Source organism: Cetorhinus maximus, chromosome 6, assembly GCF_964194155.1.
Source record: "Cetorhinus maximus chromosome 6, sCetMax3.hap1.1, whole genome shotgun sequence".
In the NCBI taxonomy this organism is placed as follows: domain Eukaryota; kingdom Metazoa; phylum Chordata; class Chondrichthyes; order Lamniformes; family Cetorhinidae; genus Cetorhinus; species Cetorhinus maximus.
The window spans coordinates 125,567,410-125,580,950 of NC_135884.1; the positions used below are offsets into that span (position 1 = coordinate 125,567,410).

At 42.5% G+C, this 13,541-nt stretch overlaps 1 protein-coding gene across 1 annotated transcript in view; it reads right to left on the reverse strand.

Annotated features, from left to right (window-relative positions):
• tcf25 (TCF25 ribosome quality control complex subunit) overlaps positions 1–13,103 on the reverse strand; it is a 35,176-nt gene extending 22,073 nt beyond the window's left edge. The window contains exons 1-10 of the mRNA XM_078544445.1: positions 12,822–13,103; positions 7,526–7,717; positions 6,797–6,871; positions 6,434–6,552; positions 5,810–5,875; positions 5,452–5,534; positions 4,974–5,104; positions 4,080–4,179; positions 2,831–2,924; positions 1,498–1,590 (exon numbers count right to left, since the gene is read on the reverse strand). Of these exons, the coding sequence (XP_078400571.1) occupies positions 1,498–1,590; positions 2,831–2,924; positions 4,080–4,179; positions 4,974–5,104; positions 5,452–5,534; positions 5,810–5,875; positions 6,434–6,552; positions 6,797–6,871; positions 7,526–7,717; positions 12,822–13,001 (1,133 nt within the window). The 5' untranslated portion in view covers positions 13,002–13,103. The remainder of the gene's footprint in view (positions 1–1,497; positions 1,591–2,830; positions 2,925–4,079; positions 4,180–4,973; positions 5,105–5,451; positions 5,535–5,809; positions 5,876–6,433; positions 6,553–6,796; positions 6,872–7,525; positions 7,718–12,821) is intronic.
• Positions 13,104–13,541: the final 438 nt, after the last annotated feature.

Consider the following 13,541-nt stretch of genomic DNA (forward strand, 5'->3'; position numbering starts at 1 on the left):
CATATTTTTGGAGTTAAGAGCAAGAAAATCTGCAATGATCCTGTTCAGCGGCTTTATGATTAGAATAGGCAGCTTATCATGACAATTGTTACAATTATGAAGTTTATAACATTGTTATGTTTTGTGACTGTCTCTAAGGTAAAATGAAAGGTGTCATGTGACATGTTCTGAAGTCTGCCTCACAGAAAGTGGTTTGAGTGGTTTGCTTGTTAGACATCAAATGAAGGCTTAGGCTGTTTTACTGGGAAGAAAGTGCAAGGTATTTATTCTTGGAGACAATGGCAGCAGCCTGTGTGTTAACAGTGCAGACAGAGTTTCCTAAGTCCCAGAAGAGGGTTTAGAATGTCTGGTTGTAAAAAGTTGTCCTTTAAACCATCCATTTAGTTCAAAGATGAAAGAGAGTTGGCTATCAAGGATAGCTCAATAGCATTTCTACCCAGATATAAGGCCAATGCGATTCACATTGCCATGGGGAAGGGTGCAGAGCAAGTCATTGTTAAGATCAGGTTACAGGCTTTCCTAGAATATCAATGAACATCATTGTCAGTGTTTGGAGTCTGCCTGGATCTGGGAAAGGGGGAGCAGTTGGATGCCAAGAAATTGTTCATGGCTTGCCGAGCAGAAATGCAGGTGGAAGCTTGGACTCGAATTGAAAAGACCAAATTCATGGGGAGTTAAAACGAGGTGCAAAAAATCACCCAGTTTGGGCTAGAGAGAGTGTCTTTGGGAAAGAAAACCTTATTGTGAAAGACAGTTCTAAGTATGTAAGTTACTAGGCTGAGAAAAGAAAAGAACAGGAATAAACCTTCGGGAGCTAAGAATCACTAAATTGATTGTGGAAAAATTGAATGTCTACGTAAAGGATAGTGTACAGTATACCTGTAAAATGTGTTTTTTCGTTGGGCTAAGAATAAGGAGGGTATTGTTCTGTGGTTTAAAGTTGCCTACAAAGATACTATTTAGATAAGTGTTTTTAGTCATTTGCTGCAGTAAACTTAAAACCTGAAATCTTGACGTGTCATTTTTTCAGCTGTTAACTAGTAGTTCAAATTTCTTTCAAAAAGTTATCGCTCTCTATGGGGATCGTAACACAATGATTTATGTTTGACATACTTATCTGTTTAGGAACTGTGGCAGAATTTTATTTCACGTTGTTTCTTAAATATATATTTTTAATCACTTGAAATGGACAACATCAGAGTAACTGATATTTAAACTTCACTGCACTTCAAACTTTCAACTTCCTCCTGAAGACATTCCTTACGATAAGCTTTTTTTAATTTTGCAGCAATGAAATGTTGAGGCTTGTGGATTAGGCATGTACATTTTCACTGTAAATTTAATTTGGGACTGGCTAGTAATTTTAAAGGTATTTGTTTCTGCTCAGTTGTTGAATTTAATTTAGTGCATCTTTCCCTCAAAGAACACTTCAGGCTCAATAAGGTGACAAAGCTATATCAGTGGAATGTGTGTTAACTGGTGATTTCTGATTCTTACCTGCGGATAAGCTTACAGAACTCCAGTGCTGTGCGTGGACAGCCTCTTTTCTCTAGAAATATCATATGCTTGTAGAGTGCAAGGAAGAATGACCTGTGCAAGTACAAAGGGGAGAGAATCTGCATCAGATAAAATAAATTAGTTAAGCAGTAAAAATAAGCACTCTCATTTGGGGGAGGAAGAGGAGGGAAAAGTGGACTATGCAATAAACTAGAATGGAATTAAACTATAAAGCTGTACTTAAGACGGCAAGAAAATGCATGCATAACAAATGAGTGACTATTTCTTCCAATTCAGTTCGTGTCAATCACAATTGCAAATTGCCTTGTGCACAAATACTAAGTGATATAAATTATCCAAAAAATTCAAGAGTGACATTAAAAGAATAGTTCAAGGAAGGCTCACAAAGATCAGTTAGCTTTTCATTTGTCCCTGTAGTTAACAGCAAAAATTAAATTAAAATTTGTCTTTGATAAAACTAGTTTTTAAGCTGTCAAACAGACCTAGACAATGATGACTCTGCCCTGTTTGCATTCATTTCACAGCACCATATCAATGAATGGGACAGATGCCAACTTGTAAATCCTTTCAATTTGCCTTTGACAGGCAAGAGCAGGACAGACTTCTGGTCAGCCATGCTCCAGTACCCAGCCCCAGATATATGGGGAAACTTGGAGGCAGGAAGGACATCCAGTTGTAAAACCACCTGCCAAATCCAAAAAAAAATGATGGCTGACATCAAGGTGATCAACCAGCATTGTAGCAACGCCAAGTAACATGGGAAAAGCCAAAAGAAGAAGATATGAATGAAGGGAACACTGGGTGTTGACTTCAGCACTGAGCACAGGAACAAGTAAACAATTTCAGTAGCACACTGTTTTCTCATCAAGACATGCAGGCGCTTCAGCAAGGCAGTTATTCCTGTTCCTGCTCAGCTGTTAGGTTAAACCCAATACTAGTCCCAATTTGAATCAGCACAAGATGCTTGTACTTAAAAATTAATGTGTGAGGTTACCAACTCTAAGCAAACATATCTCCTTGTGTTGCTAGTATGGCAGGTGCAGATAACAAGGATGGGATTAAGGTAGGCTAATATGAAGGAAGTCATCAACCTGATATGTTAACACTGTTTTTCTCTCCACAGATGCTGCCTGACCTGCTTAATTTACAGCACCTGTATTTTTATTTTAGGCCAATATTCGTGTGGATTTAAACAAGAGGCCGGTTTACTACTGCAAAGAACTAATACAGAAAAAGCACAGCTTCTAATAATTCAAAGAAAAGCTCTTGATACTAAGATTAAATCCAGCACTTTAACAAGTGTAGTACAAACCTGTTCTCAGCTCGTCGATAATCTAACCGGCTATTTCCATTGGTCAGGCTAAACACTGGGTGAAATGCACTTTCAAAACAGTATAGTGCTTTTTCTGAATGGAGGAAAGTGAGAAAAAAATAACTTACTGATGTATATAATCTTTGGCATATTTGATAAACCGTCCCAGCTCTTCTAAGAAACATGATAGAAAATTTGCCTATGTTTCTATAAAGCAATTTTACTTCCAACTACACAACAGTGCAGCTGGACATTTCCCCATATATTGATTTAGTTAACGCCAGCTAGAAAAATCTGATTTCAAGATTATGATAAGGTAAATATTGAGAGATTGTTTCCATTAATTGATGAGACAATAACAAGAGGACATAAATTTAAGATCACAAATAGAATTAAAGAGGTTAGAAGAAGCTACTTTAGATGGTGGTTGAAATGTGGAATTCAATGACAAACTGTTGCTGGAGCAGTCCATAAATTATTTTCAAAGTAAATTAGATTGTTGCTTGAAAAATGAACCATTAAAGAAGCATGGGGAGTGAGAAGTTTACAAGAAAAACACTAGTGCAGACTTGTTGGCTGAATGGCCTGCTTGTTGTAACACTTTACAACCCTAAGTCAACTTATGGCCACTGAGCTATAAAACTCAGCCAAATAATTCACAAGCCCATTAAAAATTAGAGATAATTTGATCACCCAAATTTGCCGATGGAACAGTAATTTCAATCAAGTTAGAATATACCAACAATGATCAGTTACAACTTGAAAATATCAACACCATTTACAGATAATTCACCACCTAGAAACATGAGTTTATGCAAGATAATACATTTATAGCAAAATAAACCTTGTGGGAAATTGAAGTACAAGGTCCCACTTCTCAAGGGCAATTAGGGATGACCAATAAATTCTGGCCTAGCCAGCAACACCCACATCAAGTGAACAAATAAATAAAATACATTTAGACATAACTAGATTATTTAAATAGCTTTATCAAATCAAGTGGCTGCTTGATGGGAGATTAGTTCAAATCCTAGTTTAAGCTTACAACTATGTTTAAGAACAGAAGTTATCCTAATTTCAATCAGGTAAATTGTGAATTGCAGCCAGATAAAAATAGGCAGGGACTATCCTAGTCGCTAGGCCATAAGTGCTGGGGGAAAGGAAAAGGCACTGCTGACTGGTGTGGAACTATTCTTTTCAATGGCAATGCATTAGCAATTCTGTTTTGAAATTACAGCCTGCCTCTCACCAATTAAGTCACGTGCCATTTCCTGATCCTCTTGCATCCGACAGATGTCACTTAGTTGCAGTAGAGAGTCAATGTGATGTGGGTTCACACGGAGCAGTGCCTAGAATCAGGGAAGAAAGAATCATCAGTTATGTTGATAGTCAGTAACAACTTCTGTTGATTAAAGTGTCGCACAACATGCGAACGACAAGTCACATTTAGCAGGGGATTCAGCTCCTATTCATTTTAGTACTTTTTTTTTGAAAGCCGCAAGCAGTTAAGAGGCACTGGTGAAGGATTGTTTTCCTCACTGCTTGTTTTCTGATGTTGCTGAAAACCAAGAAGTAGAATTAGTATGGATGAAGATTAGGAATAACAAGGGTCAGAAAACACTGGTGGGAGTAGTTATACCACTGGACAGGGTGTTAAACAAGGCGGGAGGGCGAGGACAGGGGCGGGAGAGAACCAGTCAGTCCGGGGTCTTCGTGATTTTAATGTTCACAGACTGTATCCAACAGAAAACCAATATTAAACTCTTTCAATGCCATATGTATACTTCAGCGCGGGATTACAACTTTAAGCAATTTTATTCAAAGGTAGAATATATAGCTCTTATTGGTTAGATGCTACTGCTATAATGGCAGAATTGTGGGCATACCAATTGGATATTTTGGCCAATAGAGCATGATCTTTGTAAAACAACCTTTTTACAAAAGGTTCTTGTGCACCTGGCTAAAAGAATGAGTAGATTTAGCCTATTTGTGCCTGACTCAGCAATACAACTGTAGATACATAGTGAAATCTTTAAAGACAATTTAGACGCTGCTATAACCTTTTTCCTTTCTTACATAAATCAGGCAATTTGATTGCCACTTACTTAATTTCTGCTTGTCTGATAATCTATTCATGACCTACCAGAATGTTATTTGGGTCCATAGAATCTACTGCATCCAAGAACTTGAACTGGGCCTGTTGATAATCACGATTGTGTTCAAAGCTGAAATACTGAGCGCCTCCCTTTGTCTCTAGCAGCTGCATAGAAATCCCTATAAGCGACAAAGCAAAAGTTAAGTTTTGGATTGATTCCAAGTTTGGACACTACTGGTAATAATGTGGAGTATCATGTGTACATAGTTGAAAAAAAACATAATTTCGAGTAAGGGGGGAGGGAGGAAAAGGGGAAGCAGCAGCAAACATTAAAACAATGTATTTCAAAAATGAGAATTGTTTTACCACATAATTTCTTTTGTTGCACTACTTATATTTCAGTAGTTGGGTAGACATTCACACCATTCTTCACTGCCTAAACAGAGCCTAGCTGAATCAGCGCGAACTGTTGCACTATGCAGCTATTTGTGTGATAAAACAGTATAGGTAGTTAGCATATATTTACCTGTTTTAGTGTACCGTGGCCAAGTATCCTTTGGTGTTGTGAGCCACGTACTCCTGTGCAACGAACGATGCCGCTGCTTTGACCTGATTTAAAAGATTTTAAGTGGAAAAAGTAGTAAATTCTGAAAGCTTCAGTTCTTAATTTATAAGTGAAAAACATTTCAACAAATAGCACTTAAAATTAAACATAATTTGAGCAGAAATCAAAACTGAAAACATTTTTCCCAGTTACGCAAAAACATTGAGTTAAGCACTAAATAGAAATCAGGTAATGCAACATATCACTGAATATCATGATTTAAATAGGTTGACAACAATAGATATATCTTTAGTTCACATAACCTGCACAACCAGCTAACCTTTGTTCTCCAAGAACTGCTCGGGCCCCAAAATATCTCTTTAGTTCAGTCTCTGGATTCAGATTCCTGCAGGAAATGAAAGTTAATTTATGCTAAGTAGGAGATAGAGAATAGTGAATATTAAATAAAAAAGGAAGCCTTGAGTTTATATAATGTTGTTCACAATCTCAGGTGTCCCAAAGTGCTTCACAGGCAATTAAGTACTTTTGAAGCATTGTAATATCAGAAAAAAAGCAGACAATTTGCACACAGCAAACTTCCACAGTGACATTAGTTGAGGGATAGATATTAGCCAGACAGAACTCCCCTGCTCTTCCTCTAGTATCATAAGATCTTTTAAATTCACCTGTGTGCGCTGATGGGGTTTCAGTTTAATGTCATGCAAAGGACAGCGCAACACTCCCGCAATACTCCACAGATTTTGTGTTCAAGTTTCTGAGTGGAACTTGAACCCACAACCTCCTGATTCCAAGGCGACAGTGCGACCACTGAGCCATAGCATATACCCACATTAAATAACCTTAACTTCATAAAAAAGCAACAAATTGATGCCACCCAGTTTGTCAAAACATCGAAAGTGACATTAGACCTCCTACATGATCAAAATGTGATTTTATTACTCACCTATGTTCAACATACAGCAATGGTCTTGCTTCTGCACTGACAGTTTGTGTTTGGTAATGGAAACCATTAGATCCATCAATCTCTTGTAGAATGCTATCAATGTCATCAGTAGCACCTTCCTGGAAAAAGGACAAACATTTCGTAAGACTTTATAGGCCAACTCTACTTATTGTTAAGACTGAACAAGAAAGGAGACCCATTCAGGTTGGTCATTGTAAGTTCAAAATAACCTGCAACTAAATAGATTAGCACTATAAGCAAATGTTACGCTCACTTCGCTTTGACGATACACTAAAATAGAAAACTAGTTACGTGTAGTAACAGAATTGCAAAGTGCTGCTTAATCACCATTCACAACATCACCTGAGTATCAGCAGGAGTACTGTTGCGGTTTTTCTTTCTCTTTTTTTTCCGTTTGGGCTTGTTATTTGAATTTGTCTGAAAATCAAAAAATATACTTTTCTTGAAAAGTATTCCATGAAATATAAACTAATGCTCTATTTTAAACATGTAAATACAAAACAGCAATATTTCATGCGTAGCATCCATTTAACAATAAAACAAATGGGTTGGTAAGACATTTTGAACTTCATGCACATCCACCACACTTGTTACAGGTGCAAAACATACTTATTTTTTCCAAAAAAAAGCTAGCGTTGAAGTGGATTTTATAGGTAATTACAATGGACCTGAATTTAAGGAAATGCATTTTATTTGCTTATTTAGACTGTTTCCCAATGGGGAATCGCTTAAGTAGTGAATTAAAGGTACAAATTAGGCTAAACACAGCTCCATCTTTGAAGGAAATCATAACCTTTTTCCAAAATATATATGAACACCACCACTGGAGATCTGCCAGTTGTAATGACATTTGGCACAATGCAATGAGACTAAAGCTTTTCTGTTAAGGAGTCCAACAAACACACTAACTTTATTTAGATTTAAGGTATTTTCTATTAAAAATCATGTTAAAAACCAAAAGCTTTACAGCACAATTCCTCAAGGGCTCAGGGATGAAGGACAATTCATGAAACCCACGTAAAGTTTGAAATTAGTTGCTAAACCCCATACATGGAAATGTTTAAATTTTACCTGCAATATGTCAAATTCATTTCCCAATTCTTCATTTTTCTTTTCTAGTTCTTCATTTTCTACATTCTGTGTTGCTTTAGTTTGATCATTCTCCTCAGTCAAAGGGTCGTTGAGCCTCAGGTTTATACCATCTGGTTCTTCTGTAGGGTATTCCTCAGTCACCTCATCATTCTCAGCATCAGGTTCACTTATCTACAGGAATAGAAAAAATACAAAAACTTACAGAAGGGCTATATTGACCTCCATATGTTACAACCATAAGATCCACTGTCTCTTACATTTATCAATCTTCCATGGTAAATGCTTTACCAAGTTCTAGAACTACATATACAGCAATCAGTTGATCAGCATCACTGGATTCAATGCTTGCATTTTTATGTATTTCATGAAACAATTTAAAACAGCCACGCTAATCCTGAAATCCACACAATAAACACTGAGTTTGCTAATGATACTCTTAAATAGACGATACTAAAATTATGGATTAACCCAGGGACAACTTTTTCAACCCCTAGTTTCATTATCAGAAGCAGAGTAAAATTAATTTCTATTCAGTTATAACAAAACAAAATTTCAGAGTATTCCACCAAGTCAAAAAGGAAGAAATAAGCAGTAGGTTCAATTGTATTGTACAGCATTAAAAGAAAACAATATTAAACAAAAATACTCAGACCCTCCACTTGTTAGGAAAATTCAGGGTTGATTCTTGGGATTGCACAATTATAACTTCTGCAATGCAAAATAATGTAGGCACAAAAATTATTTGCTGGGAAAGGCATTAAGTTTAGGTCAAGGTTTTTCTACATAGGTGGACGTAAAATGTCCCACAGTAATCACAGAACAGCATGCAGTTCCGAGTGCTCTGGTTCGTATTCATCCCTTCATTCAAAAGAAATTATTCATTAATTTGCTGTTTCTGAGACCTTATATTGCTAACGCATTGAGCTAACAACTACACATCAAAAGTATAAAGACGGATAGTATGCGCTTTTATAGATATTTAAATAGGAGTTAACAAAATGAGCATTGGTCCTATAGAGTGCGTGGCTGGAGAATTGATAATAGAAAGTAGGGAGAAGGCAGATAAATTAAACAGGTATTTTGCTTCGGTTTTCACTATAGAAGTAACATCCTGGAAATAGCTGTAAATCTGGAAATGGAAGGGAGGAAGGAATTTGGTAAAGTTACAATCACTAGGGAAATGGTGCTGAGCAAATTGTTGGGGCTGCGGGCTGACAAATCCCCAGGTCCGGATGGACTTCACTCTAAGTGGCTTATGAGATAGTTGATGCACTGATTTTATTTTTCCAACATTCCCTAGATTCAGGGAAGATTCCATTAGATTGGAAAATAGCAAATATAACTCCTTTATTCAAAAAGGGAGACAGAAAGCAGGAAATTATAGACCAGTTAGCCTAACATCTGTCATAGGGAAAATATTAGAAGCTATTAGTAAAGATGTTATAGCAGGACACTTAGAAAAACCCAAGGCAATCAGGCAGAGTCAACATGGTTTTTTAAAAGGGAAATGATGGTTAACCAATTTACTGGAGTTCTTTGAAGTAGTCACATGTGCGGTGAATATACTGTAGTTAGATTTCCAGGAGTTCCTTACAATAGAGTCCTCGGCCCCCCATCTTCAGCTGCTTCATCAATGACCTTCCTTCCATCATAAAGGTCAGAAGTGGGGATGTTTGCTGATGATTGCATAATGTTCAGCACCACTCGCGACTCCTCAGATACTGAAGTAGTCCATGTCCAAATGCAGCAAGACCTGGACAATATATGGCTTGGGTTGACAACTGGCAAGTAACATCCATGCCACACAAGTGTCAGGCAATGACTATATCCAACAAGAGAGGCTCCAACAAGAGAGGCTCCAACAAGAGAGGCTCCAACAAGAGAGGCTCCAACAAGAGAGGCTCCAACAAGAGAGGCTCCAACAAGAGAGGCTCCAACAAGAGAGGCTCCAACAAGAGAGGCTCCAACAAGAGAGGCTCCAACAAGAGAGGCTCCAACAAGAGAGGCTCCAACAAGAGAGGCTCCAACAAGAGAGGCTCCAACAAGAGAGGCTCCAACAAGAGAGGCTCCAACAAGAGAGGCTCCAACAAGAGAGGCTCCAACAAGAGAGGCTCCAACAAGAGAGGCTCCAACAAGAGAGGCTCCAACAAGAGAGGCTCCAACAAGAGAGGCTCCAACCATCGCCCCTTGATGTTCAATGGCATTATCATCACTGAATCCCCCACTATCAACATCCTGGGGATTACCATTAACCAGAAACTGAACTGGACTAGCCATATACATACTGTGGCTACAAGAGTAGGTCAGAGGTTAGGAATCCTGTGACGAGCAACTCACCTCTTGACTCCCCAGAGCCTGTCCACCATCTACAAGGCACAAGTCAGAAGTGTGATGGAATATTCGCCACTTGCCTGGCAGCTCCCACAACACTCGAAGCTCGGTACTGTCCAGGACAAAGCAGCCCACTTGATTGGCACCACATCCACAAACATTCACTCCCTCCACCACCATTGCACAGCAGTAGCAATATGTGCCATCTACAAGGTGCACTGCAGGAATCAACCAGGGCTCCTTCCAAACCCACAGCCACTAACATCTAGAAGGACAAGGGCAGCAGACACATGGGAACACCACCTGGAAGTTCCCCTCCAAGTCACTCAACATCCTGACTTGGAAATATATCACCGTTCCTTCACTGTCACTGGGTCAAAATCCTGGAACTCCCTTCCAAACAGCACTGTGGGTGTACGTACACCACATGGACTGCAGCGGTTCAAGGCAGCAGCTCACCACCACCTTCTCAGTAGCAACTAAGGGTGGGCAATAAATGCTGGTCCAGCTAGTGACGCTCACATCCCATGAATGAATTTTTAAAAGTGTCACATCAAGGGTTATTGTAGAAAATAAAAGCTCATGGTGTAGGGGGTAACATATTGGCATGGATAGAAGATTGGCTAGCTAACAGGAACAGGGAGTTGGCATAAATTAGAATTTTTCTGGTTGGCAGGATGTGACAAGTGGTGTGCCACAGGAATCAGTGCTGGTGCCTCAACTTTTTACAATTTATATAAATGACTTGGATGAAGGGACTGAAAGAATGGTTGCTAAATTTGCTGATGACACAAAGATAGGTAGGAAAATAAATTGTGAAGAGGACGTAAGGAAGCTACAAAGTGACAGATAAGTTTGGTGAGTGAGCAAAGATCTGGCAAATGTGAAATCGTTCATTTGGCAGGAAGAGAGAAGAGGATTATCTAAATGGTGACAGATTGCAAAGCTCTGAGATTCAGAGGGATCTGGGTGTCCTAGTGCATGAATCACCAAAGGTTAGTATGCAGATGCAGCAGGTAATTAGGAAAGCTAATAGAATGTTATCATTTATTGTGAGGGGAATTGATGACAAAAGTAGGGAGGTTATGCTTCAGTTGTACAGGGCGTTGGTGAGACCACATCTGAACTATTGTGTACAGTACTGGTTTGCTTATTTAAAGAAAGATGTACGTGCGTAAGCAGTTCAGAGAAGGTTTACCAGAATAATACTATTATTGGTTGTCTTTGAGGAAAAGCTGGATAGGTTAGGCTTGTATCCACTGGAGTTTAGAAGAGTAAGAGGTGACTTAATTGAAACCTTTAAGATCCTGAAGGGACTTGACAGGGCGGATGTAGAGAGGATGTTTCCTCTTATGAGAGGAACTAGAACTAGGGATCACTGTTTAGACATAAGGGGTCGCTCATTTAAGACAGAGATGAGGAGAACGTTTTCCTCTCTGAGGATTGGAACACTCTTCCTCAAAAGGTGGTGGAAGCAGTGTCTTTGAATATTTTTGATAGCAAAAGTGTGAAAGGTTATTGGACGTGGGCAGGAATGTGTGTGGCTGAGGTTACATTCAGATCAGCCATGATCTCATTGAATGGCGGAGCAGGCTCGAGAGGTCTACTCCTGTTCCTAATTTGTATGTTCGTAGTAATTAATTATTACAAAGTGCTTTGACATAACCAGGCATTGTAAAAAGTTACAAGTGCCAGGATCCCAACTCCAATCTCTAGTCATAACATTCCCCCACTTTGTGATAATTCCTCAAACAAACACCTCTAAACCCTGATCCTCACTACTTTCAATTACAGAGGCACTTTCTGGAAGAGGTTTTTGGATGTCAAGATAAACCAAACTAGTGCCACAGTCACAAACCAATCAAAGGGTCCTGCTCCCTCCCCCTCTCTCACACACACACGTCCCTCCATCTCTCTCACCCCTTCACCCCATTCCCCTCTCTCTCATCCCCTCCACCATCCTTCTCTCCCTCTCACCCCCTCCCCTCTTTTCATCCCCCCCGCTCTCACCCTCTCACACTTCCCTCCATCTCTCACCCTTTCACCTCCCAATTCCTCCCCCTCTCACCTCTCCCCTCCAACTGTCACATCCTGCCCCCTATCACCCCACCACAATCATAACTCTATTCTCCCCACCCCTTGCCTCACTCTCTCCACCCCATCTGTCGCCTCCACCCAACTCGCTATCACCCAAATCTCCCCGCACCCCTCACCCCCAACTCTCCCCTCACCTCTCCCCGCACCCTCACCCCCACCACTCCCCGCATGCCCCACCCCCAACTCTCCCCACACCCCTCCCCTCACCCCTCCCCTCACCCCTCCCCGTACCCCTCACCCCTCCCCGTACCCCTCACCCCTCCCCGTACCCCTCACCCCTCCCCGTACCCCTCACCCCCACCCCTCCCCGTACCCCTCACCCCCACCCCTCCCCCTCACCCCCACCCCTCCCCGTACCCCTCACCCCCACCCCTCCCCCTCACCCCCACCCCTCCCCCTCACCCCCACCCCTCCCCCTCACCCCCACCCCTCCCCGTACCCCTCACCCCCACCCCTCCCCGTACCCCTCACCCCCACCCCTCCCCGTACCCCTCACCCCCACCCCTCCCCGTACCCCTCACCCCCACCCCGTACCCCTCACCCCCACCCCTCCCCGTATCCCTCAACCCCACCCCTCCCCGTACCCCTCACCCCCACCCCTCCCCGTACCCCTCACCCCCACCCCTCCCCGTACCCCTCACCCCCACCCCTCCCCGTACCCCTCACCCCCACCCGTACCCCTCCCCGTACCCCTCACCTCCACCTCTCCCTGCACCAACTCTCCCGCACCAACCTCCGTCCGTCCCCACCCTCACCCCTAACTCTCCCTGCACCCCTCATCCCCAACTCTCCCCTCAACTCTCCCCCCACATAGCTCCCTATGCCCCTCCCCCCCCGAATCTCTCACCAGCTGGAACAGGTTTCCAGCTGCCGCTTTATTTTTCTTGCTTCTCTGCTGTTTTCGACGCGGCGCGGGTTCCAGCGGCCGCTCCTCCTCTTCGTCCTCCTCCTCCTCCTCTCCGGGCAAGTGATTGAGCGGCTCCTGTATCCGCTGCCCGCGCAGTTTTCGCAGAACCCGCGATGACATGGTGCCGCCTGGGCCCAAAATCCGGATCGCCCTCCCTTTGGGTACTTGGACTCCGAACCGGCACTGCGCCTGCGTCACTCCCACCGGAACCCCGCCTCTCAGGACGCGAGGTGGCCGGAAGTTGGGAGGAGGCGGGTGGGAGAGGAGCATGGGTCGTGGGGAAGGGGGAGGGGTGTAGGTAGGGGCGTGGGGAGGGGCATGAGGCGGGGAGGGGGAGGGACATGAGGCGGGGAGGGGGAGGGGTATGTGGCGGGGAGGGGGAGGGGCATGAGGCGGGGAGGGGCATGAGGCGGGGAGGGGCATGAGGCGGGGAGGGGCATGAGGCGGGGAAGGGGAGGGGCATGAGGCGGGGCATGAGGCGGGGAAGGGGCGGGGCATGAGGCGGGGAAGGGGCGGGGCATGAGGCGGGGAAGGGGAGGGGCATGGCGGGAGAGCTCAGTGTGTGTGAGCAATGCAGCAATGGACAATTTTCATTCACACTGAGGCTCAGCTCAGTTTGACAATGTGAAGGAATTTTGTGTGTAGCCTGAATAACGAATG